At 38.5% G+C, this 15,334-nt stretch overlaps 1 protein-coding gene across 1 annotated transcript; it reads left to right on the top strand.

Annotated features, from left to right (window-relative positions):
* Window positions 1–567: 567 nt before the first annotated feature.
* On the top strand, window positions 568–13,786 carry LOC128529009 (broad substrate specificity ATP-binding cassette transporter ABCG2-like). Its single transcript, XM_053502295.1, has 15 exons — window positions 568–786; window positions 1,496–1,555; window positions 2,044–2,158; window positions 2,362–2,514; window positions 2,662–2,819; window positions 3,478–3,629; window positions 4,060–4,161; window positions 5,888–6,138; window positions 7,658–7,740; window positions 9,451–9,540; window positions 9,664–9,788; window positions 9,933–10,087; window positions 11,193–11,282; window positions 12,315–12,400; window positions 13,350–13,786. Exons 1-15 carry the CDS (start codon window positions 578–580, stop codon window positions 13,498–13,500), a joined length of 1,980 nt encoding a protein of 659 aa, XP_053358270.1. The 5' UTR covers window positions 568–577; the 3' UTR covers window positions 13,501–13,786.
* Window positions 13,787–15,334: the final 1,548 nt, after the last annotated feature.

Raw genomic sequence — 15,334 nt, 5'->3', positions numbered from 1 at the left:
TGCTATTTCTGGAATGTTACAGACTAAGGGTTCTATCGCACTTTTTTTTTTTTTTGGCGGCACAAAGGTTAAGGAGAATTTACGCTAAAGTAAATTTTAGCACGCAACAGTTCAAGTGAGATCTTACATCATGTACTAGTGGACATTGTTATTTTTAATTGTAATCTAGCTTTAAAATACTGACAATAAAAGAAATTAATTTATGATGTCATAAAATTTCTGTGCGTTTTTTCCCACTAGTAAGAATAATTGTAAATAAATTTGTCAGGAGGTAAAAAGTGCCAAAAAAAAAAAAAACTTCTCATAGGATTACATTACATGTAAAAGCCCGAGCAGGTATAAAAGTTAAAAAAAGGGGATTATGTCTTGTGATGTAACATTTTTAAAGAACAGTCCATGTGGTTTTGGACATTGTTACAGTACCTGTGATAATGATAGAACATCAATGAAAAATAATGTTTTAAGTCGATTGCTGCATTTAATTAAAAGAAACCCTGTCTCTATTATCATGCATAATTATCATATCCATTAACCTTTATATTTATTATATAACTATGCAGAGAAAAAGCCTCATGAGATGGAAGGTCAAGACAATCACATCACAATTCACATGATCGAGAACGTGCACCAGAACGGGACGTCTGAACCGAAAGTCATCACCAAAGATCCGCTCACACGGCAGCACGGAGCCACTGTGAGCTTCCACAACATCCGGTACACAGTAACATTGAAGAGTGGGTGCTGTAAGAGGAAGAGCATCACTAAAGACGTCTTGGTAGACCTGAAGTGAGTCTAATCTCATGCTCATCTTTATTGCATGCTAAGGCATCAGAATGTTAAAAATTATATCCAATTAAAGGTGTGAATAAGAATTCATTACACCGCACGCAATAATGTTAACACAATAGTTTACTGTCATGCCACACCTGCTCTGCCTTCATGCAGGAGTTAGGTAACATGTTAGATAACACCAGAAGCCAGAGGTAAAAGCTTGTCATGCATTTGATTTCATTTCTGTTTGATTTTTTATCTGATTGGATCAATTCTAACCTCCATTTCTCTGGGAAGTTTTTACTTTTAGATTTTTAGATGAAAATATCATTAATGAGGGCTGCTATGCAATTGGGGTTCCAGTCCATCTCAAAAGTGTACCGTGGGGTTGAGGTCAGACTCGTCCAGACAGCAGCGTTGTCATGCTAGAACATGTCTGGGCCCCTTAGTTTCAGCAACTGTACAGCATACAGTACAAAGACTTTATACACAAGTGTGTGCTTTACATACAACTGTTAAACCTTGTGGCAACCACAAACAGAAATGATGCTTATGGGTCCACAAACTTTAGGCCGTATAATGCAGATTCTCATAGGCACGTAGTGAGACACACAAAGTGGGCTCAGAGACCAACGGAATAAAACAATGCAACTGCAAAACCACACAGAGATGAAACAAAATTCACTACTAATAGAGTCATTTGTGTTGATCTGCCTCTCCACAGTGGGATTATGAAACCTGGTTTAAATGCCATTTTGGGCCCTACAGGAAGTGGAAAATCTTCGTGAGTACAACTATATATTTCTCTCTCTTTCACTTTCATATATGATTGGGATGGAAATATTTCCCCAAGAAGTCTTAATGAGACTTAAAGTTAAACATTTACATTCTAATATTTTTTAATTAGAAACTTATTTTTTATCTCTAAAATCCTCCAAATTAATGACTTTTAGTTAAACAGTGTCGTCGTAGGTCATAGGAAGATATTTACAGCCAGGCTCATAAATTTCGGAACATAGGTACATTTTTTTTGTCCTTTGTACACCACCATGTTAAATTTGAAATAAAACACGTCATGACTATTATATAACCGTATAACCTTATTGACTATATGATTAAAGTCAAGACTTTCAGCTTTAATTCAACAAAAGTTTGATAAAAGTGTGACATTCAGGAATTAAAGCCATTTTCATATACACATTGTTGCCATTGTTTAAAAAAAATTGTTCCACTGTATTCTATGTTCCTCCGTTCTTCTCATATCATTTTTAGGTTTTTGGATGTGCTTGCGGCAAGGAAGGATCCCGCAGGTCTCTCTGGTGAAGTCCTGATTGATGGAGCTCCACAGCCATCCAATTACAAATGCCTCTCTGGTTATGTAGTACAGGTACAACCAAACACTATTCGTGAAATTGGGTAAATAGCTTAAATTGAGATACCTACTGCATTTACAGAAAGTTTGTGAATTCCTTCAGACCAATCAGATCTGGGAATTTATAATAATTATATCTCTATTCCATGTTTAAGCCTTATTTTCACAACTTTATTATTACTGTATAAGAATATAAGCTTTGATATTTGTGTGAATAGGATGACATCGTGATGGGCACTCTGACTGTACGGGAGAATCTGTGCTTCTCAGCTGCACTTCGTCTTTCATCCTCCATAAAACAGAAAGAAAAGGAGGCCAGAGTTAATCGTCTCATTTCAGAGTTGGGACTCAGTAAAGTGGCAGACAGAAAGGTACTGACATGCATGTGCAGAAATACAACTGCACTGTTCGTCCACCCACACTCAACAGTGACTGGCAATGAGGGAAAATTTACAAAGACATGTGACCATAATACAAAGAACTTTTGATTTACAAATGTCATGCTTTTGGTTGATCAGGTGGGCACTCAGCTGATTCGTGGCATCTCTGGAGGTGAACGAAAGAGGACCAGCATTGGCATGGAGATGATCATTGACCCCGCTGTACTGTTCCTGGATGAACCCACCACAGGCCTAGATGCCAGCACCGCCAACTCTGTCCTACTGCTGCTCAAACGGTCAGTGGCCATGCTGCTGCGGCTCACTGTTAAGAGAAAAACTGCCCAATTGGCTTATTGACGTTCCCAAATTTCCCGCAGTGCATGAAAAAGTGAGTATATGTGTGTGCCCTTTGATGGATTGGCACACTGTCCAGGCCTCCCATGACCCTGTATACAGGATAAAGTTAAGTGACGATTGTATAGAGGTATAGACAATTAATGTAGAAGTGAATAGAATGTAGAAATGAATAAAAGTGGAGTGGTACATTATGCACATTGGTTAAGACAGCTGGACTACTAACTGTTGGAAGGTTATGATTTCAAATCCTAGCACCACCAAAGTGCCAGTGTTGAGCCCTTAAGGAAATTTGGCAAAGCTAGCTTAGTGGTTAAGTCTTCCGATTACTGATTAGAACCCCAGCACCACCAAGTTTCCCCTGTTGGTGGAGGCTCTTTGAGCGAGGTCCCATATGTACAAAAAGCTTAGCTGAAATGTTTAAAAAGATTCAAATGTACGTATAACTGTAAAACCCCCTTAACTGCTTAGGTGTATTTTGTCTAATTTGTAATTTGCATAAAAGCATTGTTAGAAGAATATTGACCAATTGCTGTCGAATGTGATAAACTGTGTTGTTTGTTTAGTTATGCAGGTAGTGTTATGTTTTCTTGTCTCCAGAATGGGCAACAATGGACGAACCATTATCATGTCCATCCACCAGCCGCGCTACTCCATCTTCCAGCTCTTTGACAACCTCACGCTGCTGGTCAGTGGCAAACAAGTCTACCATGGCCCGGCCGATGATGCACTAAACTACTTCGCCAATATTGGTACACTCAGAAATACACATGAACCGCAAAACATATGTGTAGTAAAATAAATCAATACATTTCATTCAATAAATAAATTAAAGGGTCAATTTATCTTGCATTAGCAAGAGATACAATATCATAACTATGTGGCAGCCTGGAAAACCCATTCATAGGGTAAATGTTTTACATTTTCTATCATGCACAGTTTAGAAAATTTAAAGTTGAATTGAAATAGGAGAAAACTGCACAATCTTAATCTTTGCACCTTTTAAATATTTCATTCTGACTGTCCAATCCGACATAAACATAGTACCATGTTCCATGTACACATGTTTGATTTTACATCAGTGGTGGAAGATGTGGAGCAAATGATACCTTTCGTGTACGGAATACATTTGTATTTGGATTCTCTCATTTTACGATCTTTGATTCTGATATGGTGTTCCAGGTTATGTGTGTGAGGAACATAACAACCCAGCAGATTTCTTCCTAGATGTCATTAATGGAGACTCCATAGCTGTGACTATGGCCAGACTGCAGACTGCAGAAGGTATTTATTTACACTTTTCAGATACTAACCTTTGACTGCAGAAAGTCACGCTAGCATGTTCAGGGCCACAGCGCACCATGACATCTTGAATCCTAGCCAACTCTCTGCCTGTGGTCTACCACCAATGCTTTAAGCTTCACACTCTGCTGCTCTAATGTCCAGTTTTGGAATTCTTGGGAAACGCTCAAAGACAGAATTAATCCAAAATGCATGAATAATTGGATTATTGATTACTTTGAAAAGCCTAGCCACAGTTAAGAGTCTTAGAGCTTTTGAATTACGGTATAAAATAGTGTACTGTACCGATCTTGACAGTTTGTAGTGGTGGGCCAGTGCTTGCACATGGATTAGACTTTAACCATGTGATGAATATTTAAACCCCTTTAGCATCCATATTTTGTCTAGCAACAGAGCTGGTTACTTTTGAGCGCACTTAGGCTAATGTAAAACATGGCTGATTACGCACCGATTGGGTATGTGTTTTTTTTCTTGATGTTATTTGATTCACAGCATCATTTTTTTTTTTTATATGAAACAATCAAAATAGCACACAAACAAAAGTTTGTTCCAAACCCACGGATTCTTTTTAAACAACTTGTTGGTGCTATTGATGGCTCAATATTTACTTTTTTGTGTCATGACAAATACAGTAGCTTGTTATTCTGTGTTTTACAATCTATTAATTTCTATTTTATTTATTGTACAATAATGAAGTCAAACTGGGACCTTTGATTGTGCAGAATAACAGAACACATTTCTGGAAGTAAAAACTGCTACACTAATGCACTTATCCCAGTATTTTACTAGTGACCGAACTGCCTGCTTCATGTCTGAAACGCCGGCCTTCCAGGAACATACATTCACATTTCTTATAAACTTCCATATTTTTTTTTTTATTGTGTAAAGCTGCTTTGTGAGAATGATAATTGTTAAAAGCACTATATAAATAAAGTTTAATTGACTTGAACTCCTTTAATGGCCCAAACATGTGGAAATGTTTTGGCGCGAGGTCAGGACTATATGGGGGCGTGGCAATAACTCCCCGCTGAGTTCCTGTAATGTGCAGGAGGTGTTGAGTGTTCTTTATAACTTCAAGTAAAAAATGTACCTCATACAAAAACCATCATTCAAACAGTACGATCTACTGTACAGTCAAATGTGTTTTTATGACTATCTGTGACCTAAAAATAAAAACTTACATTAAAAATAAAATTATACAATGTTATTCTATAGAGAAAATCTGCAATAAAATAAAGTTTACAAATTATTTTACAGTCAAAATAACGTTTTAATATAAATTTTAATTACACTATAAAAAGTGTAAAGTATGAAAAGTATAAAAATATATTACAAAGATATAGTAAAATAACAGGAAAGATGATTATAATTATAGACAGAGTATAAAAATGTCTGTTATTTTTATTAATCCCATTTTTTTTTCATTCTATCTCAAGGCGGAAAATCTTTTTTCTGATATTTCGATATTAAAATAATCACAAAAATTCAATGAGTATGCAATACCATTATCAGGAGACTTTAAAGAAAAAGTAACTTTAAAGAACACCTTGGCTGATTTCTCTACAAAATAAATCAGCATCTGAGGCTGTGTGCATCTCGATCTCTCACTTCATATCTTTAAATAAATGTGATCCTCTTAGTAAGTCACTGATGCAGGAAATTCTGATGCAGAGGTCTTCTCATACTCCTGCATGATCCTGTGATGCAGATCTAGAGTTTGAAGAGTCTGGAGGCACACGGCAGAGCATTGAAGAGCATCTGGTGGAGGAATACAGGAAAAGCAAAGATGCTCAGGAAACCAAGGCTGAACTGGAGCGAATCATGAGGGGCAAAGAGTACGGCACCAAACCCAAGTCCCGCACCATCACCTACAACTGCAGTTTCTTCCATCAGCTACACTGGGTCACTAAGAGGACTTTCCGGAACCTGATGCTGAATCCTCAGACTTCCATTGCACAGGTTTGTTGAACACTAGGAGCCATATTTAGAGCTGCCAAAGTGATTCAACATTTACAGGAATTTTGTCTCTGTATTGGGTACTTACTGTATGGCTAAGGGGATTTTTCTGGGCGTCTTATTCAGATGGTACAAAACTATGCTATTTATTATCTCAAGTTGCTTCCCAAGTTTTAAAAATGCCTCTTTAGCAAGCATTTAAGTGACCTCCGATTTTTTTTTCCCCCTGACCACATTTCCTCCACAAAATTGAAGGGTTCCAGGTTTGAACCCTGCTGTAGAAGGTTTCTTAACACTCAGAGCCTGGAGCCTATCCCAGGAGACTTAGGGCACAAGGCAGGGTACACCCTGGACAGGGTGCCAATCCATCACAGGGCACACACACACACTCATTCACACACTACGGGCAATTTGGGAACGTCAATTAACCTAACCTACATGTCTTTGGTATGTTAGAGGAAACCGGAGTACCCAAAGGAACCCCACCAAGCACGGGGAGAACATGCAAACTCCATGCACACAGAGACGGGAATTGAACCCGGACGTGCAAGGCGACAGTGCTATCCACTACACCACCATTTGTTCATTACATGATGTAGGTCATTAATGTGATCATTATTGGCCTGCATCAAGTAATTAAAACAACAAAATAACTTTTTTTTTATTCAGGAACCAGTTAAAAGTTTGTACACCCCTTCTAACTTAGTCTTATCCTGGTGCTTGATGGGTTTTGCAAATGCACTCGACAATACTGTTCTTGAAAGAACTGCTCTAGAACAGCCGACCTTCATGGCTAAATATAACAACTGACTGTTTTTGTTGTTGTATAAATCCAGTATTAAAAATAATTCCAAAGTTATGGTAATATACTTTAGACTGGTACTGTATTACAAATTTCAAAATTTTCGCCAGTTCCTGGTAGAGGAACAAAGGCATTTTTAGCATCTTAAACCCGATCTTCCCAGTCTACATACAGTAAGCTGTCGTCCCTACAGGGACATTAAACGCTCATTAGCCACAGGAACCTTATGTTAAGAATTATTGATACTTAACCTGTCCCACCAAATTGAGGCTAATACTGCAAGCTTTGATGCCAGCTAAGCTAAGCGGATTGTCTAAAGTATTTTAAAAATGTGCCAGTGAAAGGAAGAAAAGCTGAAACAATGCTACAACGAGCCGATCTGTGTGACTTTCACATAAAAAACGCTTTGGTTGAATTTGTCCAAGTAGCTCAGCCTTTCACCCTATGAATGCTTGGGTGCCTCCTAGTCACCTGTCAGCATCTACACTCATTTAGGAGATTACTGCACCAAACCCAGAAGGTCTCTTTGCATCGTTCTAACATTGTCATTTTATATGCTAGTCCTAATGTGCAACGAGTTCATTATTCTCACATTATAAAACACATGCAGAATTCTACTGTACCACCAAATATCTACTGTACTGTACACCTTCTGTCATGATTGGCATGCCTGTGAATTGAATAATGAGGCTTGACATTGACTCTGTGCACACCCTGCAGCTGGCAGTGACCACCTTCTTGGCACTCATTGTTGGTGCCATTTTCTTTGGAGTGAAAGACAACCAGAGCGGCATACAGAACAGGTAAGAGAGGTCATGCTGTCTCCTGCAATCACTCTCACTCACTACACTAGCATCCTAAAGCAACAATGATTCTAAGATGATGAATGGGCTAAGATTCTAAAAGCCCAGTGTGGACTGGAAGCCCCAGGAGAGCCTGCTAAATACAAACTGTACATTAGAAAATTGTTTATAGTGGGGGTCAAAGTCTCGTATTGATAGTTTAATGGAGAAATGGTGTTACATACAATAATAATAACGGTGGCATTCATAACTTGGCGATATTTTGGAACTGTTACCTGTCTAGAAAACATATTAAATGGTATATGCTGCCCATTCAAATCCACGTAGCTTATAACCATTACCATATATACATTGCTTTGCAGAAGTATTTGCACCCCTTGAACTTTTCCACATTTTGTTACGTTACAACCACAAATGTAAATGTATTTTATTGGGATTTCTGTAATAGACAGACACAAAGTGCCAAATAATTGTGAAATTAAAGGAAAATAGTTAATGGCTTTAAATTTTTTTTTACAAATGAATATTTGTGTGGCATGCATTTATATTCAGCTTTTTGTCCTTTTACTCTGACACCCCTAACTAAAATCCAGGGGAGACAACTGCCTTCAGAAGTCACCTAATAAGTAACTAGAGTCCACCTACAGTAGGTGTTACGGTCCTGCCCGATCCGAACAAGTCTTTTGCTGGCTCTAACAGTTTTTTTTTTTCCCAAGATCCACATAAAATCCCAATAAAATACATTTATGTTTTGGATTGTAACATGACAAAATGTGGAAAAGTTCAGGGGGTATGAATGCTTTTGCAAGGCGGTGTACAACTTTTTAACCTAGTATTAGGAGTACTAATTTTTTTTTTGTTATATAAAGCAAAAACAAAGGTTTGCTACTCAGGAATCCAAAGCTTATAAAACCACAGTGAACTTAACATGCATTGGCATCCTACTGTACATACAGTACTGTGAGCCTTTTTGTAGTGGGCTTTGTCCAGTTGGAGTCTCTGGGTAAAGGTAAAGGCGTGGTATCTTAGAGCAGAAGCACTAGGTGTCCCCACAGAGACCCACTTAAGTACCAGTCTTCAAACTACCAATTAGTCTAGCTGGCACTTGGGCAGCAGATTGTGTACTGTTGGCTGGGCATCTCCCATCAGCCTCAGGTCTCTTCAGTGCCCTCAAACATTCCCCGTTATGTCTTGGCATCATCTAGAGGCGAAGAAGCTTAACAACAGTCCTGTGGGAAAAAGAAATCTTGTTGATTTTGCTGCAAAAGAGCCTAAAGTTGCTGCTCCTTCTTCTTGAAGAATCATTGGACTATTTATGTGAAACAGCTCTGCTCCATTTCTCATCTGTTGTGGTCTCGTAGCTCCTGGTTTCACCACCAGTGTTGCAGTAACAGTGAAATTCTACTCAGGATAAATGTCCCTTCTAACTCGATGGTCATTCCTGATGTTTATTTATTCCTTTTAAAGGGTATATTGAGATGTTTATCTGCTCCTTCTGCTCTGTAAAGCTTCATAACGGCTCTAATCTGAGGTGCTGGTTGTTAAGTGGTGATTTCTGAGGCTGGTGACTCTAAATGAACTTCTCCTCTCCTCTGCTCGATGGGTTTTGCAAATGCAGTTGAAAATACTGTTCTTGCAAAAACCTTTTTTCCTGGTTCTGTATATGCAGGAGCCAGTCATAAGAGTAATTATGTGAGTTTTTGCTTTCAGATTTGGAGCTCTGTTCTTCATTACAACCAATCAGTGTTTCACTACACTGTCAGCAGCTGAGCTTTTCATCACCGAGAGGAAGCTCTTCATGTACGTTTGACGTTCATTAATCTTTGACAGAGCATTTCTGCATCTACTTCTGTGTTTGCATGTTTCAGTTATCAGGTATCTAACTAAGATACAATCCTGCCATGTTCACATTCCTTCCTTCAGACATGAATACACCAGCGGCTACTACAGAGTTTCCGTGTACTTCCTGTCTAAGATCCTGTCTGATGTAATCACTCTGCGCACGATTCCTGCTGTAGTCTTTACGTGTATCAGCTACTTCATGATTGGTAAGAAAGAGACCCGGGACATGATGGTGTAAGATTTGATGTTGACCAGTTTTGCAGGATTAAATGCAGGACACATTTTATTATATGCTTTCTCACAGCTGTGTGTGTGTGTGTGTGTGTGTGTGTGTGTGTGTGTGTGTGTAGGATATAAGCACACAGCAGAAGCATTCTTCATCTTCATGTTCACGGTGATCCTAGTGGCATACACAGCTACAGCTATGACCATGGCCATCTCTGCTGGTCAGTCTGTTGTGGCTGTCGCAAACATCTTCATAACCATTGCCTTTGTCTTTATGATGGTAAGTGGGATGTGTAAAACCTATAAAAATGTAAGAAGTGTTAAAGTGTCAAAGTCAAAACATTCAGTCGAACCTCGGCTACGCATTTAATCCATTCCGGTGAGTTCTTAAGGTGAAAGTTCGTATTGTGAAACGCACTGTCCCATAGGAAATCATGTAGATAGAGATAATCTGTTCCAGCCACCTGAAAAAATATTACCAATATTACCAATTTCCAACATTATAAATATATTTTTAAAAATCATACTCATCATAATCATAATCACAATCATAACCAAACTGAAAGAGTGTAAAGTTTTAAAGTAGCGTAGTAGAAGCGAGCCGCTTGGTCTGTCCGCTGCGCTTCGATAAGCTTTTCTGGCTCCAGGAGAGGTCTCTGTTTATTAACATGGGGGTTTTATATGTTTGACCAAACACCTGTGCCATAGACATCTGTTACTACAAAGAACATAAACCATTGTAAAAAGGCCATGTTGAGATCCTGAAGAACAAAGAAGCGGAAGTTAAATACTGTAGGTGTCGGTCCAGGGACGAATCAGGAGGTGTTGGTCTAGGAAGTTAGGGGGAGAGAGAGAGAGAGATAGAGAGAGAGAGAGAGAGAATAAGAAGGTGAGTGTGGGGGCGTTAGCACCTTCAGTACAAGAACAGATGTGCAAGAGAAGACAGGAAGATAGCAGCAGGGAAGATTTAACACGTTAACATCAGGCCTATGAGAAAGAGAGCAAGAGAGTATGAGTACTTATATATAAATAATTCTCTTATAAACTGACTCCCTTTTCTTCTTACCATCCTTGCAAACATTCCTCGGACCCATGGTGTACCTCTGTCTTCACTAAAAATGCCAAAAAAAAAAAAAAACGGATGCAAAAACAACTGGATGTACGTGCGACTGACTCGGATGCTCGTATGTCGGAAATTCTTATATGCTGAAGCAAAATTACTGCAAAAATTTTAGTTCATATACAGAGGTACCACTGTACATGTCAGATATTTACCTTACTACAGACATATAAAACTGTGTATCAAATCTTTTACTGGTCTTTTCCTTGGGTAAGAGCTTTTCATAAAGAGTAGTTGTCTAACTGTAAGAAACTGTTTATTGTAGATCTTCTCTGGTCTGCTGGTGAATCTGGAAAGTGTCATGGCCTGGCTCGCCTGGCTTAAGTACCTGAGCATCCCTCATTACGGTCTCACGGTAACAGTCACTCTCAGCTAACATACACAGAGCGCTGCAAAGAGCATAAATGTTTTGCTATGTAATATTCTTTACTTTTACACACTGACCTTCCCACCAAACCTACTTTCTATCCGGTATATTTTCATACACTACATTTCTCTACAATCATACGGTATATTGTATTTGTTGTAATGAGATGAGAACTTTTAACATTAGACAGTTTCAAATTGGTCTAAATCCTTTTAAAGAAGTCTATTGTTTAAAAAAAAATCAAACAAGGCTTTGTACTTTTCGTAGTTGTTTATACTGACAGTTTGCAGGAGTATCTTGGAGTTATGCTAGACAACATTTGAGGAACTAGGAATAAACCTGTTGTTAGTCAGATTTGCTAATGTTTTCTACATTTATTGGTTCAGAGGTGAAAGTGGCACAAATATATCACCAGTTAAGTGTTTATATTTTTCTACTCAAATCTGTTTTAAAAAAAAACCTGTAATTTCAATTCTCCCAGACGACACACTGACTGCAGACAAACCTTTTTTTCTTAAAGAATTTGGGTACTTGTCTCCACTCTAACCTTGACACAATAGAGCCATTGGATATTTACGGGATTTTTAAAAAGTTCAAAGAATTCTTTGTTTTTGTGTGAAGCTGTACAGGATGTACATCAGCTACTGATGTTTATCATACTGTAGACTCATGAACACAGATGCTATCCAGTTCCAATAATGCCTTCAAATCTTTGGCTGTCACTCTGTGTTGTTTCTTTACCTCCTTGATAAGACCTCGTTGTGCTCTTCGGGTCACTGGGCGTCCACTTCTCGGTAGAGTAGACACAGTCCTAAAGTGTCTCCATTTGCTGTGTCTCCGTACTGTACACTGGCCTAACTGTATGTCTTTGAAATCGCTTTGTAAATCTTTTCAATTCTTGATCATAGATCCTCTGAAAGCTCTTTTTTAGTGAGGGATGGCTCACATTATCGTAGTCTTCTTGTGTGGAGAAAACTCAAACATCAAGACATGCAGCACGATGTTGATGTGTTTCAACAGGCTTTGGAGATCAATGAGTTTGTAGGACTGACGTTTTGTGGGAATCTCACTGACGGACTAATACCCAACACCACTCAAGGGATCATGTATGTACACCGCACACACACACTACACCTTGAACACATACTTACACAGTAATTAAAATCAGTTTTGGTTTGCTGCTATAGCTTTTAAAATGTGAATGCAGCACCACTCATTGACTGAGATACAGTATGTTAGTTTGTAACAAAAAAAAAGGATTTACACATACCAAGTTGCACTGCTTTAGTTTACAGAATCAATAGTTTGTGCACCTAGATCATTATAATTTTGTGATCAGACTATTGGCTGGCTGGCCTTCACGCCCATGCAGAACACTGACACGTTTACATCCCAGGATCAAGTATTACAGAAGTGACACTTTTATTTAATTAATTTTTTTGGAATTTGGGAGACACCATTATCCAAAGAAACTTACATTTTTATCTCATTATACATCTGAGCAGTTAAAGGTTAAGGGCGTTGCTCAAGGGCTCAACAGGGACAACTTGGTGGTGCCAGGGTTTGAACCTGAGACCTTCCGATCAGTCGCCTTTAACCTTAACCACTGAACTACCTCCTGCTTCCATTTTAGTAATAAGCTCTGGAGAAATATGCTTCTCCATTCTATGATTACAGCCAAACCCCCATGTACGGCTGACCGTACGGCTGTGACTGGACAGTGACTGCATTTCACCGCATTGCATTGCAAAATATGAATGTTTTTATAATGATTTTTTAAATTTGCTTAATGCAAAGCATAATGTAACAAATTATGTTTTCATTGTGACACAAATGAAAAGCAACACCGTCTCTTTGATGCATTTTTCGATTTTTTTTCCCCCCATAATGTGATTAGTTTTTAATCTAGCATGGAATCTTTCCCACATTTATAAATCCATTGCTATTCCCTAATCAAATAATTGAACACCAATACTGCTTAAATGTTCTATACATTTTTAATGCTATCCTAAGCCAAAAATATTAAAAGTGAATTAAAGTAAACTTTCGTTATAGCAGCTGCACAGGTGAGCAACATCTCCGGTCCCAAGGAATCGACTACTCTAAATGGGGATTATGGCAGAATCACATGGCCCTGATAATTATGACCATCATATTACTCCTCATCGCCTACATCAAGCTCAGGTTCATGCGCAAGTTCTCCTGAATCCTGAGACACCTGTTCCTTTGAATATTCCTTCCTGCATTTGTTTTCATTGCCAAAAAATACTTGTAATTACTGTATGAAGAATTATGATATCTTAAGGCCAGTTGTTTAAGAAGTACATTTGGAAGATAAATTCCCAATCTTTACATCTAAGTGACAACATGAAGCATTTAGAGAGAGATTAGAGCTTTCTTTAGAGTATTTAATTAAAGCTTTTGTCATAAACACACAATAGAGCTTCGCTCCAGTTCCACATTTGGTTGCACCTCAATTTCTGTAATCTTTAATGGTCTGATAAAAGGAAGTGTTATTTTATACTGAGCAAGTCTTTTTTTATTTGCAATGATATAATTATAAATGCCTTTATTATGATGCAAATGTCTATATGGTGGAAATGGCAATAAAAAGACACTTGACTTGAGACTCATGGGAGGCATTTTTTTAAATGTTCCTTTGTTTTAATGTGACCATCCCTTTTAGATTTGTTTATGTGGAGTGTAAAAGTGTGTATTTGACTGAAACCTCCAGCCATTGCTTTATCACCCTAACAAATGAACAATCCAGTCATTAGGATATAAGCAGGGCTTTGTTGATGAACCTGACGTTTCATGCAGCACGTTCTCAGTTCCGGTTCCTTTTGGAGCCATTTTAAGATAGTTAAATCTTGGATTGCGAGCATAATTTGTTTCAGAAGCATGCTTGTATATCAAAGCACTTGTATAATTATAGGAAATAATTGAAACTTGGACGATTCAACTAAAATATTCATATAAAAAAAATTCATACAAAATATAAAGAAAAGATAAAACGTATTAACGTGCGCTTTACGTTTGAAAAGAATCTTGGCTGAAGTAAGACAAGAGGTGAGGAGGAGGGAGGGGGCTACTGTGTAGGACAACTTTCTTACAGACACACACACTAATGGAAACACTGCCCTGTCTGGAAACGTCTTTACCATGGAACCTCTTTAATGTCACTTACTTTTGCGTCCTTTTAAGGAATTTTATAGAAATGTAACGTTGCATTGTCGTTAGACAGATTTATCCCCTTCATTGCTATAGACTTTTTTTTATATATATATATATATTTTTAATTAAATATATTTTTTATATAATTTTCTCCCTAATTTAGTCGTGGCCAATTCCTCCCCGTCACTAGGGGGCTCCCACATTAAGGCTACTACTACCATTCAGCCGGGAGGGCGAAGACTATCATGTGTTTCCTCCGAACCGCGTGACGTCAGCCAACCGCATCTTTTCGAACTGCTTGCTCACGCACCGTTAGGGGCGGAGTAACACACTCGGAGGAAAGCGCTAGCCACTCCTTCCGCGTGCGCAAGCTCACAGACACCCCTGATGGCTGTAGAGCCGTGATTAATGTGGGAGCGCAAGTACCTTTCATCCCTCCCCCCTGAGAGAGCTCAGCCAATCAGCTCTCTCTGTGCCTCCGGCTGTGAGAGGAAAACAGCATCACCCGGGGTTCGAACCAGCAATCTCCAAAACTTTTTAATCTTGCATGCACGGACATGCGTGCACGGATGTTGACTATACAAGTGACGCACACGCACTGAGCATTAAGCCTATTACCCACAATCCCACAGCGCGAGAGAGACGAAACTTTGGCTCAGTTGTGATCATGTGATGCTCTACAGACAAAGCACATGCGTACAACTCGTATTTTACAAGTTTAACATACGAGACTGTATTCATTTATGAAGTTAAAATTTATTTTAATATTTTGCTCATCTTGCAAATCGCTTGCAAAACAAGTTACTCACAATCCAGGGTTCCAATGTGTGTAATACTAAAATAGAGCAAAATGATAAAGTAATTGA

The sequence above is a fragment of the Clarias gariepinus genome, chromosome 8 (assembly GCF_024256425.1).
Source record: "Clarias gariepinus isolate MV-2021 ecotype Netherlands chromosome 8, CGAR_prim_01v2, whole genome shotgun sequence".
NCBI classification, from domain to species: Eukaryota; Metazoa; Chordata; class Actinopteri; order Siluriformes; family Clariidae; genus Clarias; species Clarias gariepinus.
The sequence above is the reverse complement of the archived record's forward strand: the minus strand, read 5'-3'. Positions and strand labels throughout refer to the sequence as shown.